The 23,197-nt window shown below is 46.2% G+C and overlaps 1 protein-coding gene across 3 annotated transcripts in view; it reads left to right on the top strand.

Moving 5' to 3' along the window:
- The first annotated feature begins 794 nt into the window (after positions 1-794).
- Positions 795-23,197, top strand: part of LOC112561191 (beta-1,3-galactosyl-O-glycosyl-glycoprotein beta-1,6-N-acetylglucosaminyltransferase-like) — a 46,185-nt gene continuing 23,782 nt past the window's right edge. The window contains exon 1 of one of the 3 annotated variants that reach the window (XM_025233506.1): positions 795-920. In XM_025233506.1, the coding sequence (XP_025089291.1) occupies positions 879-920 (42 nt within the window). In that variant the 5' untranslated portion in view covers positions 795-878. Of the gene's footprint in view, positions 921-2,311; positions 2,619-14,441; positions 14,792-23,197 lie in introns of those variants that run through there. The other 2 variants (XM_025233507.1, XM_025233508.1) reach the window with 2 other exon arrangements.

Below are 23,197 nucleotides of genomic sequence, written 5' to 3'. Positions count from 1 at the left end.
CTGCACTTTGCCCCAAGTGTTGTCCTCATCCCCCTTTCCCCTCTCCCCCCACCAACAACAACCTTGAATGCAGACAATGTCAGCGAAACCCAAGAGAAATGTGATTATTACCTGCCGGCGCGTGCACACGGCCATTTCTTCAAGATTAAGGTCTGTGCATGTGGCAATCATTAAGAGACAAAGAAAAGGTCCGTTGACTTTTCCACTTCTCGTTAACGTAGTCCTTTTCGTTTCACAGTCTTGGTTATATCCTGGAGGATGGCAGACATCGCAGGCCGAAAATAAGTGATTAATGGGCTCAACTTGGGAAAGCGGCGGTTCGAGACTCGTCTCGGGGTCTCTTGCTGTAAAATCCTTCCCTTTACTCCTCCATCCGTTCATTCTGCATCCCCCATCTACCTCCCAGATTTATTCGGGGATGTAGTAGACCCTTCACCGTCTGATTTAGAAACAATGCTCATTGAGCTCATTGAGCTCTGTACCAGATAATGGCCAACCAGATAACCTACGGGTTAGCAGGCTGTGTAGACCCGTACTGAGAACAGACTACTAAACAGGCTCTGTACATGCTGTACGACTACTCAAACTGGAAGCACAATAGCTCCCTCAAGTACTTCCGGTCGTGACTAGGATGTTGAACTGCATTGACACTCACACATTGACTTTGCCGGCCATACTGTTCTCATCCTTGCCTTTGGTGTGTGTGTCAATATATTGCAGTCGGTTATTCTGGCAATCGGATCGCAGGGAGCTGAATTCCAGTTGAGAGGTCAACAGGGTGTTGTCTCAGTCAAAACAGAACTGTCCACGTGACATCGATCTGCAAAGTGATCGGAATAGAACTTGTTTGGTGTCAATGTTCACATGAAGACAGGAAAATGAATGTCATCCAAGCTCGAAGTGGTCATGGAGATGAGAAAGTATGTAGAACAGTCTACTTCAACGATATCCATTTTAAATTAATTTTTTTATAGATTCTTCAGTAATTTTGTTTTTTAATTGATGTCGAGAGACATTGGTTTCATTATTTGTCAGCAGATTTATCCGCAGGCTCAGTTTTTCAAGGTTTACCAGTGAGATGTATCAGCAGGTTTATTTCTGAAATGTACCAGCAGGTTTTACTGTTAAAAATATTATCAGGTTTATTTCTATAAAATATATCAACAGGGTTTACATTTGTTTATCAGTATGGTTTACTTTTATAATCAGTGTGGTTTATTTCCATGCGCTGCATCAGTAGTTTTGAGGAAGTCTTGGAGATACTCTGTACTTCTTCACGAGGGTGTGAGGAGTGGGGTAGTTAGAAATCTCCTCCCTCTCACTATACTGAGCAAATATAGCAGTGCAATGTGCACAGCTTCATCTTGAGAACCCCACCTCCTAAGATTCACCTTAAACGGTTAGAAATAAAGGTAGACAAACACAGCATCCCCTCAAACCAAACCAAAAAATAATAAGGACAAAAACCGAACAGAGCACAAAGAGAAATGGAAGTTGACAAAAGTCCCTCTCTCCTGCCGGCTGCGTGTGTAGTACCCGGCCTTGAGCTGCCACCCGTGAATACTGGGTCACTGTTACATCAGAAGTTACTCAGGTGCCTGAGCCACTCAGGGAAACAATGACCAGACAGGACGGGGTGGGTGCGTCCAGTGGAGTGGACTGGGAAACGGGGTGGATGGTTCTGGAAAGTTCGACGGTAGGGAGGATACGTAGAGTAGGAGGATACAGTTGAGATAGGCTTTCTTGGATTTGGGAGTGAGAGTGGAGATAACAGGCCAGTCGCCGAGTGAAACTGAATAAAAACTACAGATATGCGGCAAGCTTTGTTGTTTCTTGAACGACTAGCCCACCCCTACGTAGCCATGAGACTGACGTGTTGGTTACAAAAATAAACTGAAATAAAAATAAAAGCTGAACAAAAGTCAAACAAATATTAAAGTCGACAAAGAGCAACAGGATTTAACAAATAAAAAAACCGAACAGACCACAAACATCACTTCCTTCCGTTTACAACTGTTGGTGGAAAAGGGATGACAGCTCGCTTTCCCTTGTTGAACCACACGTGCTGCGGGGTCACGCGATAAGATGTGAGCCCCTGTGAGCGCGCGCACCCTCATACATTCACACTCACTCACATTCCTCCAATTCTGAGCTCCATAGACAGGTCTGGAGGCGCGCGAAACACTGTGTCATGACAGTCTGCAATGGCAGCCAAGCAGACGACCTCGGAAGCGTCGTCTGAGTGGACGGTGACGTCAGCGCGAGGGCTGAGCCAATGAGCGCGCTCGTGACGCAGTAGCCGCCGGGAAGGGAGCGCATAATGTCGCTGTGTTGAGACGAGCGGCGGACTATCGAGTGTTACACACACCGCGTGAGTACTGCCAGCCGGTATGGCGGCAACTCCCCTCGCACCACTGATGTGTATTGTGACGAGCTGTGCTGATCAGCGCCTGCCACCGGCAGTCTTCGTCTAGCGTGTGGACATTTTCATTTTTCTCCTGACCTCGTCGACATGTCTGCCAGAAAGCAGTCTCGCCGCCCGCTCGCCGCGCTCAGTGCAGGATTGTACACTAGCCCCTCATGACAGGCATGACTAGCCGGCGTCTAGTGTGAAGCAGGTAAACCACACTTTCTTATTCTCCCTCCCCAGTCTCTTCACATTTAATATTGTCTAGCTATCCGTGTACCAACTGCTTGTGCTTGCTGTCTGTAGGAAACCCTAGGGAGGAAACAGTACCTGAGGTTACTGTATTGTAGACATTCCGACTTTCCACTTAATCGCTATACTTATCTGTCAACTTCCGAAATGGGTCACAGGATATACAATTTCTTTTTAAAAAAAAATATTCTTAAAAGGAAGATGGTCAGGGTTGGGTTCATGTGTTCAACTGTGTACACCGACCGACTGGGGGCTCGCTCGCTGTTGGCCATGTGTACTCGTGCTGAGGAGAGAACAGGGCAGGAGGGTTGGGTGGATGTTAAGGGGGTGGCCAAGAACATGGAGGGGAGGAAGACTTGACCAGGAACATGGAGGCGCATCGCGGGCTACACGGATCGATAATGCTTGCTCTCAGAAGGAAGTGAGTCTGGAAGAGGTGGATCGCCATCCGGCAAGGCGCTCGAGTCGATGCGTGCAGTACTCCCCCTCTCACACCTAAACCTCCACCCCACCTACCCGACTGGCCTCATTATGTCTCTAGTGTTAATGTAACATTTATAGCCTGTCGTAACCTTGTCGGACTTTTTCATTGTCTAGCTGTTGTAGTCAGTAGGTATGTTATACTCATTGACATTATTATTGCTTCTCAGAAAGTGTGAGCGCCAAGGTCTGCCGCGCAGCACCAGGATGATAAGAATGACGATGACTGAATTTTTAAGCGTTTCATCTCTCTGTCTCTCTTCCCTCTCGGTGGGAGCGGGTAGCTGTGTGAAAGATTAATGTGTCAGAGGAGAGGATGTTGGGAGAGAGGAGAACAGAACGGTGGGCAGTAGAGGGAAAGATGGGTTTCTTAGCTGGCAACAAAAGAATTTTCTTTGGTTGGCTACAGATGTTACCATCCTCTCCGACTAGCAGCTACAAGTGTTTAAATTAATCCCTCCCTTTTTTAAAATAAAAAATCCACCCGTTATGCATATCCGTGTTCAGTGATTAACGGCCAGGGTAGGCTCACAAGCACGAGGTTCCGGGTTGGTGAGGTGAGGTGGTGGATGTGTGCGTGTGTGTGTGAGAGTTTGATGGGAGGTTGCATGGATTGTTTGTGGACAGTCAGCATACACACTACACCTGATTTCTGGACGGCCTGCAGTGTTAGTCAAGCTCTAAGTTCGAACAAAGGTTTGCTGTGTAGTTGCCCCACGTGTCTGCACATCGGAGCCTGACTACCAGTAGGAGCGGATGTTCTCATTAGAGCAGCCTGTGGCTTACTTGGTCACGTGCACGTGGGGTCCATTGTCACAAGTGAAACTAAAGCCTGTGTTAGTGTGCTCTTCATGCCGGCCTCCTGCCAGACCAATTTTACTGGTCATTTTTCTACAGATTTATACATGAAACAAGATGATACTCATAGAGGTGCCGTGCATTCTTGAATATGAGTTTATAAATTACAGCAAAAATTGTTTACAAACATTTTAATATTGTCTTCAGTATGTGGCTCCTGTCGGATGATATCACATTGAAGTATTTCTTATATTTTATACATAACATGTTTTGAAACTCCAGACACTGCTTCTAAACAAAGTTTACATGATAAGGAAAGAAAATGCATTAGCAGGGTAGAGAGGCCGACTTTCAAGAAAGTCTGCTAGGGTGGGGTTTGAGTCTGCAGAATGCTCCATCGATTGGTGCCTTCTCTCCTTTTGACATGCCGGCACCGGAGAGGAGTGCACGTGAACAAGAAACCCGGGAAGTGAGGCCAGACTGACACGTCACCCTTAGGGTCATCTCACATTCACTCACTCCGCACAGAAAAGCTTTCCTCTCACTTGCTGCTTAACCCCCTTGTCATGGCCACCTCCTTCATGCCATGGTCGTGATTACATGTCATCCATCACAGCGCGGAGTTGATCAGCGTCATCGTCGACAGCTGAGGTTACCAGTGTCATCCACCACATCGTCTGTGTCACGATAACATGCATACAGGTCGTCTGCCGGCAGGAAAATCGAATCAGAATCACTGATATACGACAGTGACATTAATCATTTTTTATAAGTGTTATTTATTCCTAGCTTCCTTGTCACATCTTTAACCTTCTCGAACACCAGTCCTCAGGGGCAGACATTTCCATTTTCAAGGCAGTTAGGGTTTCATCCTATGTCAACAACTGAGGCGAGCTACAGGCAGTTGATTTTGTTTACAAACAGTAAGCAGCTGTGTGCGGGAGGGCGGAGGTGGGCACGGGAGTCGAGGGCACTACCATTTGGGTGTTGGAGAAGGGAAGTATAATAAAGCTTGTGTGCCATAAACTCGGCAGTGACATGTCATGAATTTTGTGTCAGTTGTACACGCATATCTTTACTGCCACACCCTCGGCCATTCCCCTCGCAACGGCCATGCCATCCTCCCTTCACCCTGACTTGAGAATAAATAACTCGAGAGGCTGTCATTCCGTCTTGCCTTCCCCGCCGTCCTCGTTTGTTGTCGATCTTTTGTTGTTGTTGTGTGTGTCGTACTGGCATGGCGTCGTGTTTACTGGTTTTGAGAGTCTTGGCCTGATTTCTTCTGTATATCACTGCGGGTTTTGTGGAGACGACGGATTACAATAGAATTCGGGACTGGATTAGACGCTGGATTTGTCACTCAATTATGCACACTAGCAAACATGGATCTGGGCCCTGGACTAGACGCACGAGCCAAACAGAAAATGTTGTTGACTCTTAGAGAACGGACTGCCCTTGGCAACAACCTCGTTTGGTAACCTGCACCCGCTAACCCGAACCCACGGCCTCGAGTCAGGACAAGGCACGATTCTGTGTATTACTAAAAGCTAACCGACTGAACTGCTGCTGGCACGGCCTAAAACACGAACAGACAGATTGAAACTTCGTGGACTCATCGAGCTGCCTGGGGTTGCTCCTGCTAGTTTTAGTCGAGGCGTACTTTACTGTTAATTGGTTAAAATAAAAATTAATTCTGTTAGGCTTGGTAACACTGTCGAGTATTTCAGAGACAGTTTACTGCCATTACCGAGCAGGTGGAGCTGACTGTAGTTGTGAAACCCACACCTGTCTTGTTACCCAAACAGAAGCTTTATGTTCACACTGGGAGTCAACGCGCCACCCCCAAGATTGTCCTTGACCTCACCTGGAGGTGATGCCATCCACCCAGGGTCGAGTGCATGACCGCAAACAATGGAGAGCGATTAAAGCAAACACGACTAATCACTGTGTCAACGTCTTTGGCTTTCCTCGTATCAGTCTATACTTGAGAGCCACGGAAACATTTCACTGTATATACTTTTGTTTGCCTGCTCATCATCAGTACAGTCTCAACTCGTTATCTCGCCAACCCCGCCTCTCGCCTACTTTTGTGGCCGGATGGATGTTCTCCAAAGTCACCATCAAATACCTTCTTTGTGTCGCCTCTAGCCTCTCGCCCATTACTTGTGTCTGACAGATGGTGGCGAGGTAACGAGTGGGAGGTTTTTAAACTATAGACTAGATTTGTTATCTCGCCACCATCCATCCTAGGGAACCCAGTGATCAAAGACATTAACACTATCCGCTTGAAAGGCATATGATCGACGTTGAAATAACTTTAGAGAGGAAACCAGGGTGAGGGTTTCTGCCCTCGCCGGAAACGATCCGCTCTGTCGCCCTTCGCTCGCGCCTGTAACGTTACACGAACGTCGAGCGCAAGAGGAACTCGGCTGGTGTTCGCTCGCAGTAACAGTCTACCTCTGGTGTAACTGGTGTAGCCTGGGTTAACCTGCGTACCTTGTTGCCGCCATGTAATGAATCGTGTTGGGAGGGAGGGAGCATGCTGTATCGGATTGAGTCCTCGGAAAGTTAGGGGTGGGCAGAGAATAAAACTTCACGAGACTGATACTTTTATTTATTCGTTTCTCCAGCCGCTGGGTAGAGGTGTGATAAGAATATCAATAGAATCGACAGCTGACAAGCTCACGCCTGTCTTGGACAATAGTGATCAGGTCATGCTGGGGAAGACTAGTCCACTCCTAGACGTTCGTACGCCAGTTCTGTCTCTGGCCACAGGGGTGTCCACCACCATCCAGGGTGCCCTGTAGAATAGTCTTCGACAAGGAGTCCTGCCATGTCACATTCCAAATCAGACTAGCCAGGCTACTGTTGCAAGCAGGGCTCCCTGGTGTCTTAGAAGTGTGGCGATCGTGCCTCGTACAAAAAGGGTTTTGTTTTGTTTCCAATCAGCCTTTCAGACACTTGTCCGCACATCTGACACTTGTTTCATGTCAACGAAGCAGTTCTACACAGGACTTGTACCTGCTGTTATGGCTGAAAGGAAACTGTCGAATAACCCCTTGACCTTTTCAACCGCGAGGTACAAGATGTCGCTTGCTGACTTCCTGTAAGCAGGTAGGTAGAAGGGATATCGTCTTATCACGACTCTCTAATTATCCTGTAGGTCTTGGAGGTTAAGGTTCAGATTCCCAAGATGACAGCATTAGCATTGCTGAAAGCGGATCTGTGCTTGAGCTGAAGTAATCTTTCTGTCTTAATATTTAATTTTAGTTACAAAAAATGAATGATGCGTCTCTCCGAGTAGTCCAGTAAGTATTTGGTAAGAATAAGATAGAGTTTTTGGAGGTTTTGTTTTACTGCCTTGAGGTTCTTCCCTTCCATGAAAACAAAGCTCGGAGTGTGACTTATCAATTTAAACCTTTCGTTTTAATTTCCTTCAGGAAATAATAATTTCCTCAAAACCACGGATTTCTATACAAAATTCAGTGGTGTGCATCAATTGATATGTCCTTCTGTCCGCTTTAACAGTTGTATTATTATAATAAAGTACATTTATTTCATTCTGTATCATAATACTACGGATATTTATTTAGTTGTATATCACAAGGCTAGAGACTACTCTAAGCCCGATATCAACGACTCAATCGTTAAACACACAAAGTTCAGAAAAACTGTGGGAAACAGGAAAACATTTCAATAATGCAATTCAAATGTTCATCCGATCACTGTTAGAGCATCACAGTCAAGGAAGCGGAAGCAAGCGAGGCCGAGGAGGATTATGATTTGTCAGTATTTCAGCACTATCAGCTCTCCACTTAGTACACCAACACTGTTAGTATCCATGCATTGTCTACATTCAAGCTCCATGGGTACAGGGTGAGGTCTGGGGACTGCTGGTGTCAGTGGTGTAGCCTGGGTTCCTCTCGCCATGCGGCATCCCTCGTTAAGTCGACATGAGTGAGAGAAGACGAGTGTGCCGAGCCAGAGGGAGGAAGCTTGTTGAGGCTGATGTATGTAGACACTGATGTATTGCACTGTTGTAGGGTGGGCTGCCTCTGGGTGGGTTTGGCCTATGAGATAGTGTCAGTCCCTGAACGAAGCTGTCACCAGAAGTTTGATAAGATCGATGCAGTGTCACTACAGTTTGGGGTTCCTACAGTAAACAGCGAGAGCCTCTCGGTCAACAGGACCATGGTCAGGCAGGTTAGCTGTGGATCCTAAAACTGCCAATATTTGAGAATATTTCGTCACATTTTGATGATAACGAGGCTTTGTCAGTATGCATCGTGGTTATTTCAGCTGTTCGTGCTGCATGCAGTTTACCTTTCTTCTAGTGTTATTAACCATTTGTGAGTTGCCTGCATCATCAGTCACATCCATCTTGAGTTTGTCTCCTGAACTACTTCCGTCTGTAGCTGCTTGTGCTCTCGACCACCCCTCATGAATTGCTTGCGACTTCAGCCACTTCTTTCTTGAATTACAGCGCAGCTGTATCGTCTTCACAGCAGTCACACCATCGATCCCATGTATCCCTTTCACCCATCCAGCCAGACCACTGCCGCCATCAATAGAGTGCAGATTGAGGCGGACAGCTGCTCCACAGAGTTGTCTGCACCAGGTGGCGCACCACCGCCTGTCTGTGCATAGAAGTAGTTCCTCGTGTGTCTGGACTCATCCTCCCAACTTCTCAACCCACGTAACGACCTTTAGAGTCTGCAGCCCGAGATGTTGGTCGTGATGGCGACCTCAAAGATGGCGGCATTGGTGGTGAATACATCCGAGCGTTGCCGTGGTCACTGAAAACGGTTCTGACCTGGTGAACTGCTTTCTCACGGGTGGTTAACATAGCGGAAGGTAATGAAGGGATGGAAGGAAAGTGCTGCAAATAATTTATTTAAGTAGCTGATGGGCAGATTACTAACTAGACTTTGTGTTGCAAAGGTCACCGGTCGATTCGACCACCGGGTACCGAAGTTACTATGCCAGGTGTTGCTCATTGTAGGTAAACAAAACAAAACATTTTCTTTCAATACAAATTAGTTGCATGACATGAATAGGTCACAGACCAGTCGCTGTTGTCAAATTTAAAGTGGAAACTGTTGAAATATGGCAGTTGGTCCTATGTATAGGCGAGAAAAACACATTCTGTTCGTGATTTGACTTCTGCTGTAGCAGGACAATGATGACAGCCGCACGGATCATGGCAACAAAGCAGACATGTTTAGTACTTTCGAATGTTTTGTAAAAATACACAGCATACCTGTTCATCAAATTAGTTGCTTATGGAGTTTCTGGAGTTGCTGAGATGGATTAAAAACTATTTCACTTTGAGGTGTTAACATGCGCCCCGGCTACTTTCTGACGGAGCGTGTGGTGCAAGTCTTTAAACAATAATAATAATCCTGAGCAGATTGTGCTACATGCAAATGGAAGCCACACTTAAATATATCGTTTTATCAAAAAATTCCTTTTATTGAGCAGTCTCTCTCTCACACACACACACAACGATGAAACGTGCGCATGTCAACCGGAGGCGATAAAGGAGACGACATCAAAATTCACTTATTTCGAGGCCGAGTTATCGCACAGACGATGATGTAGTGACTGTAGTCCATCACTCAGGGCTGAGGTCGTGTTCGCCTCAACTTCAGGTAGTGGTCGAACTGGCAAATACTGGACTGCCCCTCAACCCCCGGCAACAGAGTTTTTATGTGGACACTGCGGCACATGTGCCACGAGCCAGGTGGCTGATGGCGGAGATGGACCCGGATTGATTGCCAGGTACCCGAGGCTTGTACAGATAAGCACGGCCACCACGACAGGACGGCCACCACGACAGGACGACCACCACGACATGACGGCCTCTTCTTTGAAGTCATTCACCGCGGATGTTATTTGTTATTTTGTACTTCGTCTGTGATAGAATGTTACTGTCGTCCATATTTGATAAATTTCAATCAACACAAGCTAATTTATATAATCGACTGCACTCCACATCGTGCATAATAAACGAGCAGTCCAGAGACATCCGCAGGCCTGTAGGTGTGGCAGCACTGTGGCCTGTGTGGTCCAGTATGTGTGGCAGCACTGCGCCATCGTGTGGGTCAACACATCTTGTACCGGCTGACTGGGGGTGGGGTGGGGGGTGACGGGAAGCGGAGGCCACGTTCTTCAAGGGCAATGACCGCGAGGTGCTTGTAACCAGTTCAGGCTGATGCAGAACCATTCGCTGGTGATTTATAGCGACAGGAGTACTGCTGTCAGCTGCCTGGAATCCCGCTGGAATCTCGCGAATCCTCGCCTGAAAAGTTACCTGACGCTGGAACCTGTCGCTGACCAACAGAGTTCACTGTCCTCATCCGACTGTTGCCATTCCTCACGTGGTTGTAGTCGTGGTCTTGTTCTTCGCATAGCATCCCCTCCCCCCACGTCCTCTTCCCGACCGAAGTATAAGCTCGGAGATAGGAATTATAATTGAGAAGCTAAGATTGAGTGTAATGTATTCCAGCAGCCGTTGGTGCACAACACAGCGAATCTTAGCATTTTAAATTCACTAGCCACCACCATATCTCTCCATCTTCGTTGGACCGCGGATGTATATCTCTTGACTCCTAGCCTCGAGCTGTCAGGTCTCGGCGAACCATTTAACTTGAATATTCAGAATCGCGATGACATTCCTAAAGTCAATATTTTGACATTTTGCTATTTTATTTATTTCTTGGCAAATGTCATCAATCTCTGATTCCCTCGACTGAGAGCTAACGAGCTGAAAGCGCCACAGACCATAAAGCTTAGCTTTTGTACCTCCGTCAACACGAGAGTTCGCATAGTCTGCTCTTAATGTTGTCATGAAGCCATTTTGTAACCATGAAAATAGTTTGTAAGCATTCCAAAGATGTACATCTGTGGTAGGACAAGATGGTGTCTGGCTGACATTCTTGCGATGGGCAAGAATTCTTTACGGTTCATGCTGATGTCCGTCTGGGAGGATATCATCCTTGAAGAGATTGGTGCTGACTGTTGGCCGGCCTGCTGTCTGTAGCATGGGTTTAGACAAGAATGCTGGACTTCATTTTTTTTTTATTTTGCTTTGGTTTCTGTCTCTCTCTCTCGTGTGACAGAGTGAGGGTCCAGTTTTGGGCACTAACCCATCCCGGAAGCCGCAAGAGTTCCGCGGGGCTGATGATAGAAATTACGACATTGATCGATGGTGTGGCGTCGCCTGGTGGGATGATGGGTAGGACGGAAATCGATGACAAACGGTATTTCGTGAGCTGCGCTCAAGGACAGCTATCGAATGACAAGCCCCGGAAGGCCAGGGACTGCAGCTGAGCGACCAGTCAGTCACAGTGGTAGGGGCCGAGAGGGAGAGCAGCTGTACACCAGACTCTTTCCGGCTAAAGAACAGCTAACAGCTTGTCTTTCTGTGGAAATCCGTTGGTGCAGTTAACTGCAGGAGTATATTCTGGTTACCTGCCCTTGGTACTTAGCTGCTTTTTTTTTCTTGCTTTTTTTAAAACAAAAAATAACATTCAGCGTGGTTGTCATCCAACCTTAGCATGTTGTTTAGCGTAGCATAACTTTAGCGTAGTTGTTGGCTAATCTTAGCGTAGTTGTCTCCACTGATTTTAGCCTAGTTGTGTTGACCGACTTTAGCTTGGCTGGGTTGCAAGACATTGGCCTGGTCACGTGGACTGACTTTAGCGTAGCCATGTTGCAGGTGGTTAGTCTAGTCGTATTGACTGACTTTAGCTAAGCTGTGTTGCAGGTGGTTAGCCTAGTCATGTTGGCTGACTTTAGCGTAGCCGTATTAACTGACTTTAGCTTGGTGATGTTTCCACGTGGCTCAGAGCGCGATTTTTAGGGATACATTTTCCAGTTCGAAGTCAGTGCTGTGGTACATCCTCCTTGCTAACGACCATGGCTGGCGTGTAAGCATTGCATGTATGTCGTTGCTGTGTAGCACACTTGTCACAGAGAGGATGTCCACTGCCATGGCCGGCGAGCCTAGCCGTCCACTCGCTGCTAACAGTGAAACTTGCAGCTCGTCATGTCGAGGTGACCTGTCGCCCTCCATGAACATCCTACACGACTCGGTCGTTACAACATTCAGTGCGCATGACTGCTGGCGATGACATCACCATCCACGCTCTGATTAAAATGATAAGAGCAGAAAGAAATGTCTTGTAAACGGACCTTGAGGACATGTAGTGGGGTGCAGTCTGTGTGTCTTGTCATACTGCACGTACCCGATGTCCACAGACAAATGTTTCCTCCGTGTACTGCAGCGCCCCCGCTGCTTTATCAGATGGTCGCGATGCTGTGTCTAGCCTGCTGTGCAGCGCTGTACGACAGGAGGACGCGCCCCGACCCCAAGAAAGCAGGTGATCAGGCCTGGGGTGACCTCCGGGGCGCTTGTGTGTCAGTCGGGGGCGGCGGGAGGGGATGGGGAGGTCCCGCCAGCGCCCGCCTTTGTTCCTGGAAACATTTGCCTGTTGCATCCGGTACATGCACACACCCGAGCCTCTTTGTGTTTCTATTCCCCCTTCCCTTCGCATCGCCCTCCTCCCACTCCCAGGCAGGTACTGGGTTGACACCGAGCTCTCGGTCTATTTTTGGGCTTTCTCTAGGCAACTGGCAAGTAAACAGCACAAACATACAGGCTTCTTCGCTTTCATCATAGTCTGTAAACACTGACAAAAGATTGGTTAGTAGGGAGAAGTGGGGTGAACGTGTGTCGTCGGAATGTAGGAATATATGAAAATTGATTTGGGTGGCAGAGGTGGGTCTGTGCGACTATCTCGTGCACATGTTCCGTTCTCAGTTTGAAACGTGTGAAGGCTTTATTGGTGTTTAAATTGTGTTTATGGAAATCCTTCAGATTTAGGCTTTGAATACATCTCTGAGCTGTGTTTAGGTACTGGCCATCCTAGCTTTTGAGAAGCTTTTATTCCGTTGTCAGCAAAATGAAAGACAAACGGACAAATAAATAATAACGTTTCTTTCCCAGATCACGTTTGATGCATTTCTTCATCCCTCCCCTCCCTTCGCCTTCGCACATGTACACCTTATCGCTGAACCCCACGACCCACTTCTATTTTAATTGGTGTTTATGACCGCGTGCTGACAACTGTCGCGGGGAAAGCTGATGTTGTCAGCCATCGTGTTGCTGATGTTAACGGTGTTGTCGATGTGACGATGTCGACCGAAGACCTCTGATAGTTTGGATGTAAATTTCGAAGGTTGCTATCTACTAGACCGTTAAAAGGAAGAAAATACGGTTGTTGATGAGGGCAGGAAATCCGAGCCTCCCTCCCACACAGTTCTCGTGCTCTGTCCTTGACACTGGGTCAGAGGTCACGTCACATGACAGCCTGAGCGTGACCTGCCCTCTGATACCAGAACGCTTCCATGTGTCTGCCATGTGCTTCACGTGCCCAGATGTGAGAGAGAGGAGAGAGCAGCCCTCCCCTACGAACTCTGTAAAGTTTGATACATTGTTTCATACATAATGTTTACACATATAGCTTGCCGTACGTAATGTTTACACATACAGCATTGCCGTACGTAATGTTTACATGTTGACTTTGCTAAGACTGTAGTACAGTCATCCAAAATTCTTGCCTGTTATTTTTAATTTATATATTTTATGTGAATACTATCGTTTGAACACGTTTCTTTATCTTTCCCCATGTGATGTCAGCATTTGTCCTCGACAACCCAAGACACTTGACTGTTTATCAGTTGCTATCTCTTCCTCCCACAGATACCCACACCGTACACCCCATGAAACATGTACCCCTAGCTAGACCTGCACAGTCCCCTTGCTGCCACCCGGCAAAACACGTGATAGATAGAAAAAGTGGCGCTTGTCGGGTGTGCTTGTGGGGTAGGAGCTTGGGCTGCTTTGAGTATGTTTACCAGCTAATGAGCTAATGAGTCAAGAGGTAAGAAACATAAACAAAACTGCTGAAACTCTTTGTCTGCGCCATGTGGTGGTGTTATCCATCTACGCAGGGCTGTGCACTCTGATCGATGGTCAGAGAAGATAATTTTTATGGATTTGCTTTGTGTCGTGTACGTCTTGCAAATCCCTTTGTAATTAAAAAAAAAAAAAAAGAAAAGAAAGGTAGTTTTTGTTTGGTTTGAGTTGCTGGAGTGGCAACATCCCTTTCGGTATTTTTGCACATTGTGCGTTTAATTACGACTCCCGGAATCATGTCTTTATTTCTTGAAGGGTGAGCATTGTAATCTTGTGGAGGTGAGACAGGGCTCTCGTGTAGTGAGGATGTTGCAGACTTGCCAGGTATGATTCTACTCTTTAGAGGACCAACGCTGGCAAGTCGAAGTGTACACACACCCCTGGGTTGTTATCTTCGTGGTAATTATAGGTCTGTGGTCTGAAATATGCTGGGGTGAGTGTGCCAAGGGGGATCACATTTCAAGGGGGGGGGGCACATTTATTTAGAAGCTATTTCCCCAGTCATAGTCGAGACATGTTGAAGGATTTTCAAGCTTCGACACATCACAAAGTGGCTAGCAGACGACAGCAATGCAGGAGTCGATAACAGCGATGGGTAGGTAGGTGGATGTGTGTCCGTTGCGTGACACCATTTTTGTCCTCCCGTGATCGCTCACGCTGACCTTTTTATCGGTCGTCCGCACGGTGGGGACTCCTGTAGTTAGCGGTGAGTGCGAGGCGCATGTGTGACGCACACGGTGTCACCTGGAAGGTTTGGCCGGAGCACACCACACCTGAGAGCGCACCGGGGCGCTGGGAATGCCGAGTGTACCTGGCCGGCGACGCGCCTTTGAAGACTGCAAACGGCTGTGACGTACACAGCGTGAAGACTTGTGAGTACAACTGTCATCTTTTCCTCCTTCCTCCCCGCCCCCCACCCCCACTCCAACACCTACACAGCAGCTAAGGGCAGTTACCTTCACGTGACAACCCACTGATAAGCTTGGCCTGACTACTGTAGGCATTCACTGAACCATTTCATAACCAAGGTATATATTCTACAGCATGGGGCACAGCATGCGGTCACTAAGCATCGTGGATGCCATGTCTCGTGAGGTCAGCTGATGCTTGACCCCTTGCACTGCTGCAGCACGACTGATGTGCGCTTTGTTGCGGTTACACATTGTATCAAGGAGCACATTGCAGGGTCTGTAACATGGACAGGCCAGGTCCCACATGGCCAGAGACTGGCTGATCGATTGCCGACATAAAAACGACAAAATCTTGCTGGCAATCCCGTTATCTAACAGCTTTCATCCTGGTCGGGGCGCTGGGTGCATTCTCACCTCAGCTGTTTGTCGAGGGAGAGATAAAAAAAAAAAAACTCGAGAACTCAGGGGACCTGTCTGCGGCAGGATCTGGCGGTAAACCGTCCTGACCAACCATAAAGTATTTTAGAACCCAATTATTTTTAAATCTCCTTAGCTTACAGTAAAATAGTCCTTTGCTGGGTCCAACTGCAAGTCTTTATTTTCACGGTGATTGCTGACAGTGTGAACCCTCTGCTTCTCTTAGCTTAGCTAAATGTTGGAGCAAATAGGAGTCTTCAAAATGTTTAGCCGAACTCCACTTTTTTTTTCGCTGGACCATAATTAACATGAGGAGAAACTTTAATTATGTACCAGTGTACAAACTTGATGTTTATTTTTGAAGGAAAAGATAAGGAGTGGGGGTTTCAAGATTTGGGTGGCTATTGGTATGATTTTATAATCCTTGGATTTTTGTAGCCGGGTATATGAAAGTCAGCGAAATCTGAAGAGAGTCATCGTGATAAGCACAACAAATGCTTACAGTGTACGTTCGAACTTCTTGGCCGGACTGGACGAAAAGTAGTTCTCAAGCTTATTGCGGCATCAGACATTGATTCCGAAATAACAGCTGGCGGTGAGAACCTTATGTGTGGAAATAAGCATTTAGCAAGATGTGCCTTATTTTTATTTATTTATTTTTTTAATCATCAAAGCTGTTGCACATTTTTTTTAAATTACAGAAACAAATTCTTTGAGAAACAGAGAAACGTGTTGCACAATGTTTGGCTGACTGTAAAGTTCACCTGGTTATGCTTGCAAAATCACTAATACATATATATAAATAAATCACAAAAAGTTCTTTTATTGTGCTTTGACAAACAGCCGTGCCCTCCCATGAAAAGGGGTGAAAATATGATTTTCCTAGCATTAAGAGGAGTCCGTCCATGTATGGTTTAAGTACATGTAAGTACATAAAATGTGCGAACAGAAATAGGTGGGAAAACGAGTTTATTACCGAGGGCCCACACAATTATTAAACTGGACTAATGATTAATAAATAATAGGCTGTTCATGTGTAAGTTACTGTACGTCTACGGTTCAGACGAGTATTTTATACTTTCAACCCGCTCCGCTCCTCCCGTCCAGTTCCTCTGAGTTCGGAGAAAGGTGTTGACGACCGAAGCAGCCGACAGATGTTCTCTCCACCAGCACTCAGTCCGAGGTGGAGGAGCCAGACCGTGCCGGACTGTCCCACAATGCCACACTTGCTGTCAGTGTAGTGCTGTGTTTGCTGCTGCCCTCTGTCTCAACAGTATTTCCACAGGAGCAGCAGATGTCAAAAACACTTTATCAGTCTCGGACCTCGTCTTTAATTAATATCGCTCTGTATCCATGTCAACCAAGCTACAATGGTGCACCGAGTGCTGTAAGCCTCGCCGCGCACATACGCACGACTTCCTGTTCCGATTTGCGCACGACACGAATAAAACTGCGAGATATTGATTGGATGTTCCCCCGGACATCGACCTAAACGATAGACTATGAATTCAAAAGTTCCTACAGGAGACAGAGTATGTAGTAACAATTGCAGAATGTTCTGTCTGTGGTTGTGAAGTGAACGTACATGAATTATGACCACGTGGTACACACATACTTACCATGGAGATACGTGGCATTCACCAAGTGTCTGTACAATGCTACTCAGACATATTTGCATATGCACAAAGAAACCTATAAGCCTCAACGAATTTTTACTAGCCAAAGATCTTGCGTTTGCTCTTATTTGGAAATCCATTCAAGACTAATGTTGGACATTTGTAAGCCGGAACTGTTCACTAAAGTACACAGCGAAAGCGACGGTCTTTTTGGTTTTAATCAACAGCCAATTTCGAACCGGAAGTGGTCGACGCTTGGCTTGTGGTATGTATAATTCTCCACATAGGCCGCGGGCACCCTGTGAGAAGCATACCTGTCCATCCCATCAAGCACTCGTGTGTTCTGTCTATCCCGTAATGAACGTTCCTTGCCTGTCCCTCAGAATTTACCTCATTAATGCAGTCCACAAATAAATTATGTTGCTCTGAAAAAAAGAACAGATTTAATGAATTCTGCGATTGCTTTGGGGGGGCTGGATCAAATGATACCACGGCCCGGAGGTTCCCCAGCCCCACCCCAGAGATAGACGAACAGCAACCTGTTTGCTGAGGTATGGGAGGGTTTGGGGAATTGGTGTTTTACGCCGAGTCAGCAACTAAGGCAAGGAAGCCTGCCCTGTAATCTGTTCTCACGTGGAAAAAAAAAAAAAGCAAAAGAACAGCTTGCCCGAGAGGAGAGCTGAACCCAGGACAGCCAACTCTCACCGTATTGCTGACAGACGCTAACCGTTGCACCACCGGACCGCCCGTGTGAGATGGGAAGACGACTGCAGCGTAAAAATGAACGACAAAAGACTGCAGGAGTTGAGAAACAGAAGAGAACATTCTGGACAAAGCCATTAAAAATAAATGTTTCATCAATCGCTCTGAAGACGATGTGCTCAGTAGATTCTGACACGCGATCTCACCTGGCGTTCAAAGCGAACTGTGCATACCTTGCCCTACATTTTCGGAGGAAACACGACCCTCATTATGGGGTTCTGACCTCGTTCGTGCGCGCGCCACTTGTCACCTCTTGTCCGCCCGCTGGCGTCGTCATGGCGACAGAATACACACTGACATACTTTTATTTTGAGTTACCGGGTATCGATCCTAGGGTTAGAATCGAATGGAAGGTTTGCATATGATCAGGGAGTGTTTTCTTCCTGCTCAGTTCGGGGGGGACCCCCAAGTCGTGCCGCAAGCAAATGTAATCAGTAAACTATGGCGTGGTTGTATTGCCCGGCATCCATACGACCGACCTGTGTCCCGGCATGCCAACATCAGTGTTAATCTGGCTGCCACGTAGCAACATGGTATCAATGTCCAACCCCCGGAGGACTAAGCGAGGTTGTGCTAACAAAACATCTCAGTTGTCAAGTAAAAGAACTTTATTTCCAGCGTCAGTCGTAACCCGGGGCGTTGGTGATTCATTCCCAGATATCAGACACCAGCAAACAAGTCTTGGTTTTCATTTTAGTTGTTTTCAATGTAACTGTAAGGGTGTTGCTAGAGGATGTTATTTGGAGGATACTATATGAATAGGACAAATAGGACAAAGACTGGTGGAGAGGTCAATTAAAAGACAAAACAAGAAAAGAGAGCTGGTGACATAAAATGAAACAACAGAAAAAAAGGCAGAGGACAATTACAAAAAAAAAAAAAGGATAAACCCTCCCCCTCCCCAATAAAACGGTCGCCCGACAGAGTGCGATTAGCAGGAGTATCAAGTGTCCAGTGTCTAAGTAATTCTGTATTCTGTTTGTACAGAAGCAGTGACGCACAGTCGGGCACAATAGACGAAGCGAACCACACCAACGGTGACGTCACATACCCGCGTTTCCGGTTATTTCTGCCTGTTGTAGTTTACGGCTATCGCCAGGGTCGTCTTTCAGGGAACTTGTGTGTTGTAAGGACACTGCCGGTCTCCAGACGTCACGTGCTCTCTGTGCAAACAAACCGCTTGCAAGCAGAGACTTTCACCTGGGCAGTGAACTGCTTTCAGTGTCTTCATTTATGAGGCAATGCCTTCAAAGATCGAGAAGAAATCTTCAGGAGTGTTTGTTCACCGTCCACCGATACTTTGGCTAGAACGGAATACAATGCTGTGTAGGATGATAGTACTTAGTATCGTTGCCATGATTTGGCGCCATCTTGCCTTATACATTATCTCTCGGAACGGGAAGTAGTTATGTGTATTGTGTATGTTTATTATTATTAATTTAGTATTGGAGCAGTCGGTAATAACTTTCGCAGTCTCATCAAACCATTCAATTGACGCTGGGTAGGCAAAATAAAACAATAAAAGATGGCCAGCAGTCCTGTAGAGGAATGAGCAGTCCGAAGGCTTGGAGAGGCCTTGTTCACATTTACCTTTAAGAAAAGGGCTTTGGCCTATCTCGTCTAAGTAAAGTTCACGTGGAGTTCACTGGTCATTAGGGGCTATGACCTTTTACCTTTAGTTTACTGTTGTAATAAGTCATACACTCACTAGCCCCGGCATGCCAGCGACGACTTACAAACACCTTGACGAGCCCGCCGCAGATGAAGGAGAAGAAAGGTGACAAAGGTGGCGACGTTTGACCTTAACTGAGTCTCAGAGATGGAGAGTGAAGGCAGTTGATGTTGGATAACGGTCAGAAAGATGGAAGTCGGGGGAAAAGTACACCGTTTATGGACAAACGTATAGACAGGGATAAGAGCATACTCTTTAGGAGTGGGAGTATATACTCTTGACATATGTTCTTTACAAATTTTGCATTTATTATTGTTATTGACTAGTCAATAAGTAAGATAGAGTCATGTACATGCACAAAGACGCAAACAGCAAACCTCGTCCATCGGATGGTAGAACCAGAATGTTCGTTGTTCACGGATAGGTTCAGGCCATTCGCCTTCTTGTAGCCCCACGCAGCCATGTTTAAAGGTACACTCAAGGCTTGTGATCAGGCTGTGGCGACGGTCAAACGTTTCAAAAATATATTTAGTTACAATTACAGAGCACGAGAGCAATACAGGAGAAATAAAGGATTCGTTTCTCACTTAATTACCACGTATTAGCACTATTTCGGTTGCCGATGTTTATAGCAATCGAAAAAAATCCAGTGAAATCGACCCTTGTGTCCTTCCGCCGAGTAACAACGATAGCTTCCCGAGATAATCAAGCAGACGAGTCTGGGTGTGACGTCAGTCAGACAGGGACAACAAGTGTCTGAGGTCATTGCTAGGGTTTGAACTCGTGATCGGTGGTGTCATGTGAGTTCATTTAGGTTTTAAAGTGAACCGTTCAAAGCACAGTTGTAAAAATTAAAGAAAACAATCTGTCTCACTTGGTAACACTCTTGGTCATGTCATAAGGTCACGTGACGGAGAACGAGACTTCGTCTCAGTAAACGAAAGAGTCCTGTGTCATTTCTCTTCTTAAACACATCATGCTACAAAACCTTCAACTTTTCCCACATGAACAGACGCGAGAGTAGACGAGATTCACGTGGATCCTACTCTTTACGCCATTCTAAGCAGTTTTAGTTGACCTTTACTATCCCTTTAACTTCTCGTGACGTCTATTTTACTTGAAAATGACGTCGTCCGGATGACGCTCACGGTCAAAGACGTCAGACGCAGACGACGACTGACATCACTCATAGAGGAAACAATATGAGACTTACTAAAAGTCACTACTACTACACACATTGCAGGACTACTCCGAATATTCTAGACATGCAGCCAACACTGGTGAGTATCACAGAACTGGACGATACAGCGCTACAATGATTACATATTAACAGTTACATAGCCAAGCATTTGTTTTTACCTGGTTAAACTTGGACAATTTATTTGAAAATGCCGACCTTTTGGAGTTCATTGAGAAGAGGATCGCCATTAAAAATTATTCTGTAGATTCTTTAGTCACGTTTGTTCGGAATATTTTTGGTAGTTTGTTCGGTATTTGTTAGTTGTTTGTAGATGTGCATTGTCAGTACTCATTTAATGTCCAACTTGAACAATTTTTCGTCGAAGTTTTAAAAAAGTTCAGAAAGTTTAGTTTATTTAGAGCACACCTAAGTGTCAAAAGTTTTAAAAAAGTTAAGAAAGTTTAGTTTATTTAGAGCAGACCTAAGTCTATCACCGTCCATTTCCAATTATAAAAAAAAGCAAGATCGAAAGGCAAGGATGGTGTCGCACCGCCTTCACTGGCTAGGAAACCCAAGATTAAAAGAGATATTTGCAAAAAGCTATAGTGGCTTCATCTGCCAACGTTTTCTTGGGGTATCAGCCTTCTCCAGCCCAGGAAGGTGTGATTACCCGCCTGTCGTCTATCTAGCATCTGCCATTAGGTCTCCGAGTTGAAAAAAAAAGACTAACTTATTTAATTGGAAAGTTTTTTTTAAAAAAGGAGGGGGATTTGTCTTCTTGCCTTTACTGAACTAATTACAGCTGGAGACTGATTGAGTAGCCTATAAAGGGGGTAACGGTTGGGTAAGGGTTATGAGGGTTGGCGTGACCTTTCGGTGGAAGGTCAATCGATTAGAGTGCGGCGAGAAAGCACTGTCACCAGTGCCACGACCTTCTTTACCAGGAGGTGCTACAGCAGGGGATGGGTGGGAGGACAAGGAAGATGGGGGGAAGGGATGCGAATCGCGCAAGGTCTTTCTTAAGGTCAGCAGCAGCAGCAGTTGTGCGCAGTGGCGCTCAGCCCAGACACACCTTGCACACACCTGGAATCGCGGGATGCTCGCTGACCTACAGGTGAGTTCAGGTGTTGTAGTTACTGTGCTTTGTCCCTACCGGATATCATGAGGGAACGGATGGGGCCACCAATTGTCGAACTTTTAAATCGTTAGCTCGGGTTGTTTGTTAAACCGCGAACTTTAACAGTTTTGTAGATAGACATAAAGAGTTAGCATTAGAGATGTTATGTATTGCAGATGCTTGGAATGCTGTGTAAACACCTGTCAGATCGTCTCGCATGCAATCCAGTAGCTCAGTGATAAAAGACATGATTCTCACCTGTCGGTAGGATAGAAACATCTTTGGTTCACTCTTATTAATTCTTGTTTACCGACTTTATATACGGGAAAAAGGAAATACGAGCTTCTTGGGGTACTTGGGTTTCCTCCCACACCATCAACCATTTTCTCTTCAGCGTTGAAACACCGAAAGTTGCAAGCACAGCCTGTAAATGAACACACACATACACAAATGGTAAGTAGCACACCCTTCTGGACCTTCTGGACCCTCGGCAGTCTTGATGACACCAAATGTTCGCGAACGACTTGTAACTGTAAAATCTTTTTATCTAGTTTGGATTGAAGGTTTCTAGGCATCAGTGTAGAGGTGTTTGAAGACAACTAAGGAGTAAGTTTAAGGATTTGATACTAAGCCCACAAAATAAGGTTTGATAACAACTCGATGGCAGAGGGAAATATCTTCCGGCATGTCTTATCGGTCTTCGACCGTCTGTCCTTTCCGCTGAAATAGACCCCAGTAAATGGTGTGTACAATTGTTTGGATGATTGATTTGAAACACAGGTACGTACCTTATAAAGGCGTTAGGTTCAATTAATAAATTAGTCTTTTAATGAGCCAAAGCGAGTCATTTACATCTGTTTATATCTCTGTGTAACACAGATAAACCAGTGGTGTAAGAAATTCTTGAAACTCGATTATTTATTATTATTATTATTTATTTTTTTTTGGAAATAGGATGCAGGCAATATAAAATGTCTTTGAGTGTGTTGCTGTTGGAAACCGTGTGGACACTAATGTAGTTCTGTGTGTCAGTGAGTCCCATTCCAGTGTGACTTGCAGTGCTGAGCATGGCATGTGAGCCAAGAGCTGCACGCCCTCGCTACGTCACTGACTCCCTCTGGTGCTGTTGTCTCTGTGAGTGCCGGCCACCCTCGTGACGTAAAGCATCGCAGCATCAGCGCAAAGTGCATCGGCACCAAGTAGGCCAAAGGTCAGGGGCGAAAACAGCAGTGCGCGCCTGCAGAAGTCGTGGCAGGGCTGGCGAGTGGCCGGATGTGTTTGTGGCTGGCCGCGTGGCCGGCCGGCACAGCTCTCAGCGCGGTGGTGGCAGGGCAGGGTGGGGTGTCTGTGTGTGTGTGTGGGGCGGTGGGGGGGGGAGTGCCGGTGCTGTCATCGTGGTTCGTTATCGATCGTCGAAAACAAGAGAACGGCGAGGATCGATAGGAGTGGAGCTTTAAGGAAAAGTTCTTTACGATGTTTCTCCTTCCTTTTCTCTGCACTCGTTTTCTTTTAAAACTAAAACTATTTTTTAATATTATTTTGGCTTTTTGTTGCAACAAAATGTGTTTGGCATCGAGGAGATGCTCAAAGGCAACCGGAAGCT

The sequence above is a fragment of the Pomacea canaliculata genome, linkage group LG4 (assembly GCF_003073045.1).
Source record: "Pomacea canaliculata isolate SZHN2017 linkage group LG4, ASM307304v1, whole genome shotgun sequence".
Classification (NCBI taxonomy): Eukaryota; Metazoa; Mollusca; class Gastropoda; order Architaenioglossa; family Ampullariidae; genus Pomacea; species Pomacea canaliculata.
This window is presented reverse-complemented; position numbering and strand designations above follow the sequence as displayed.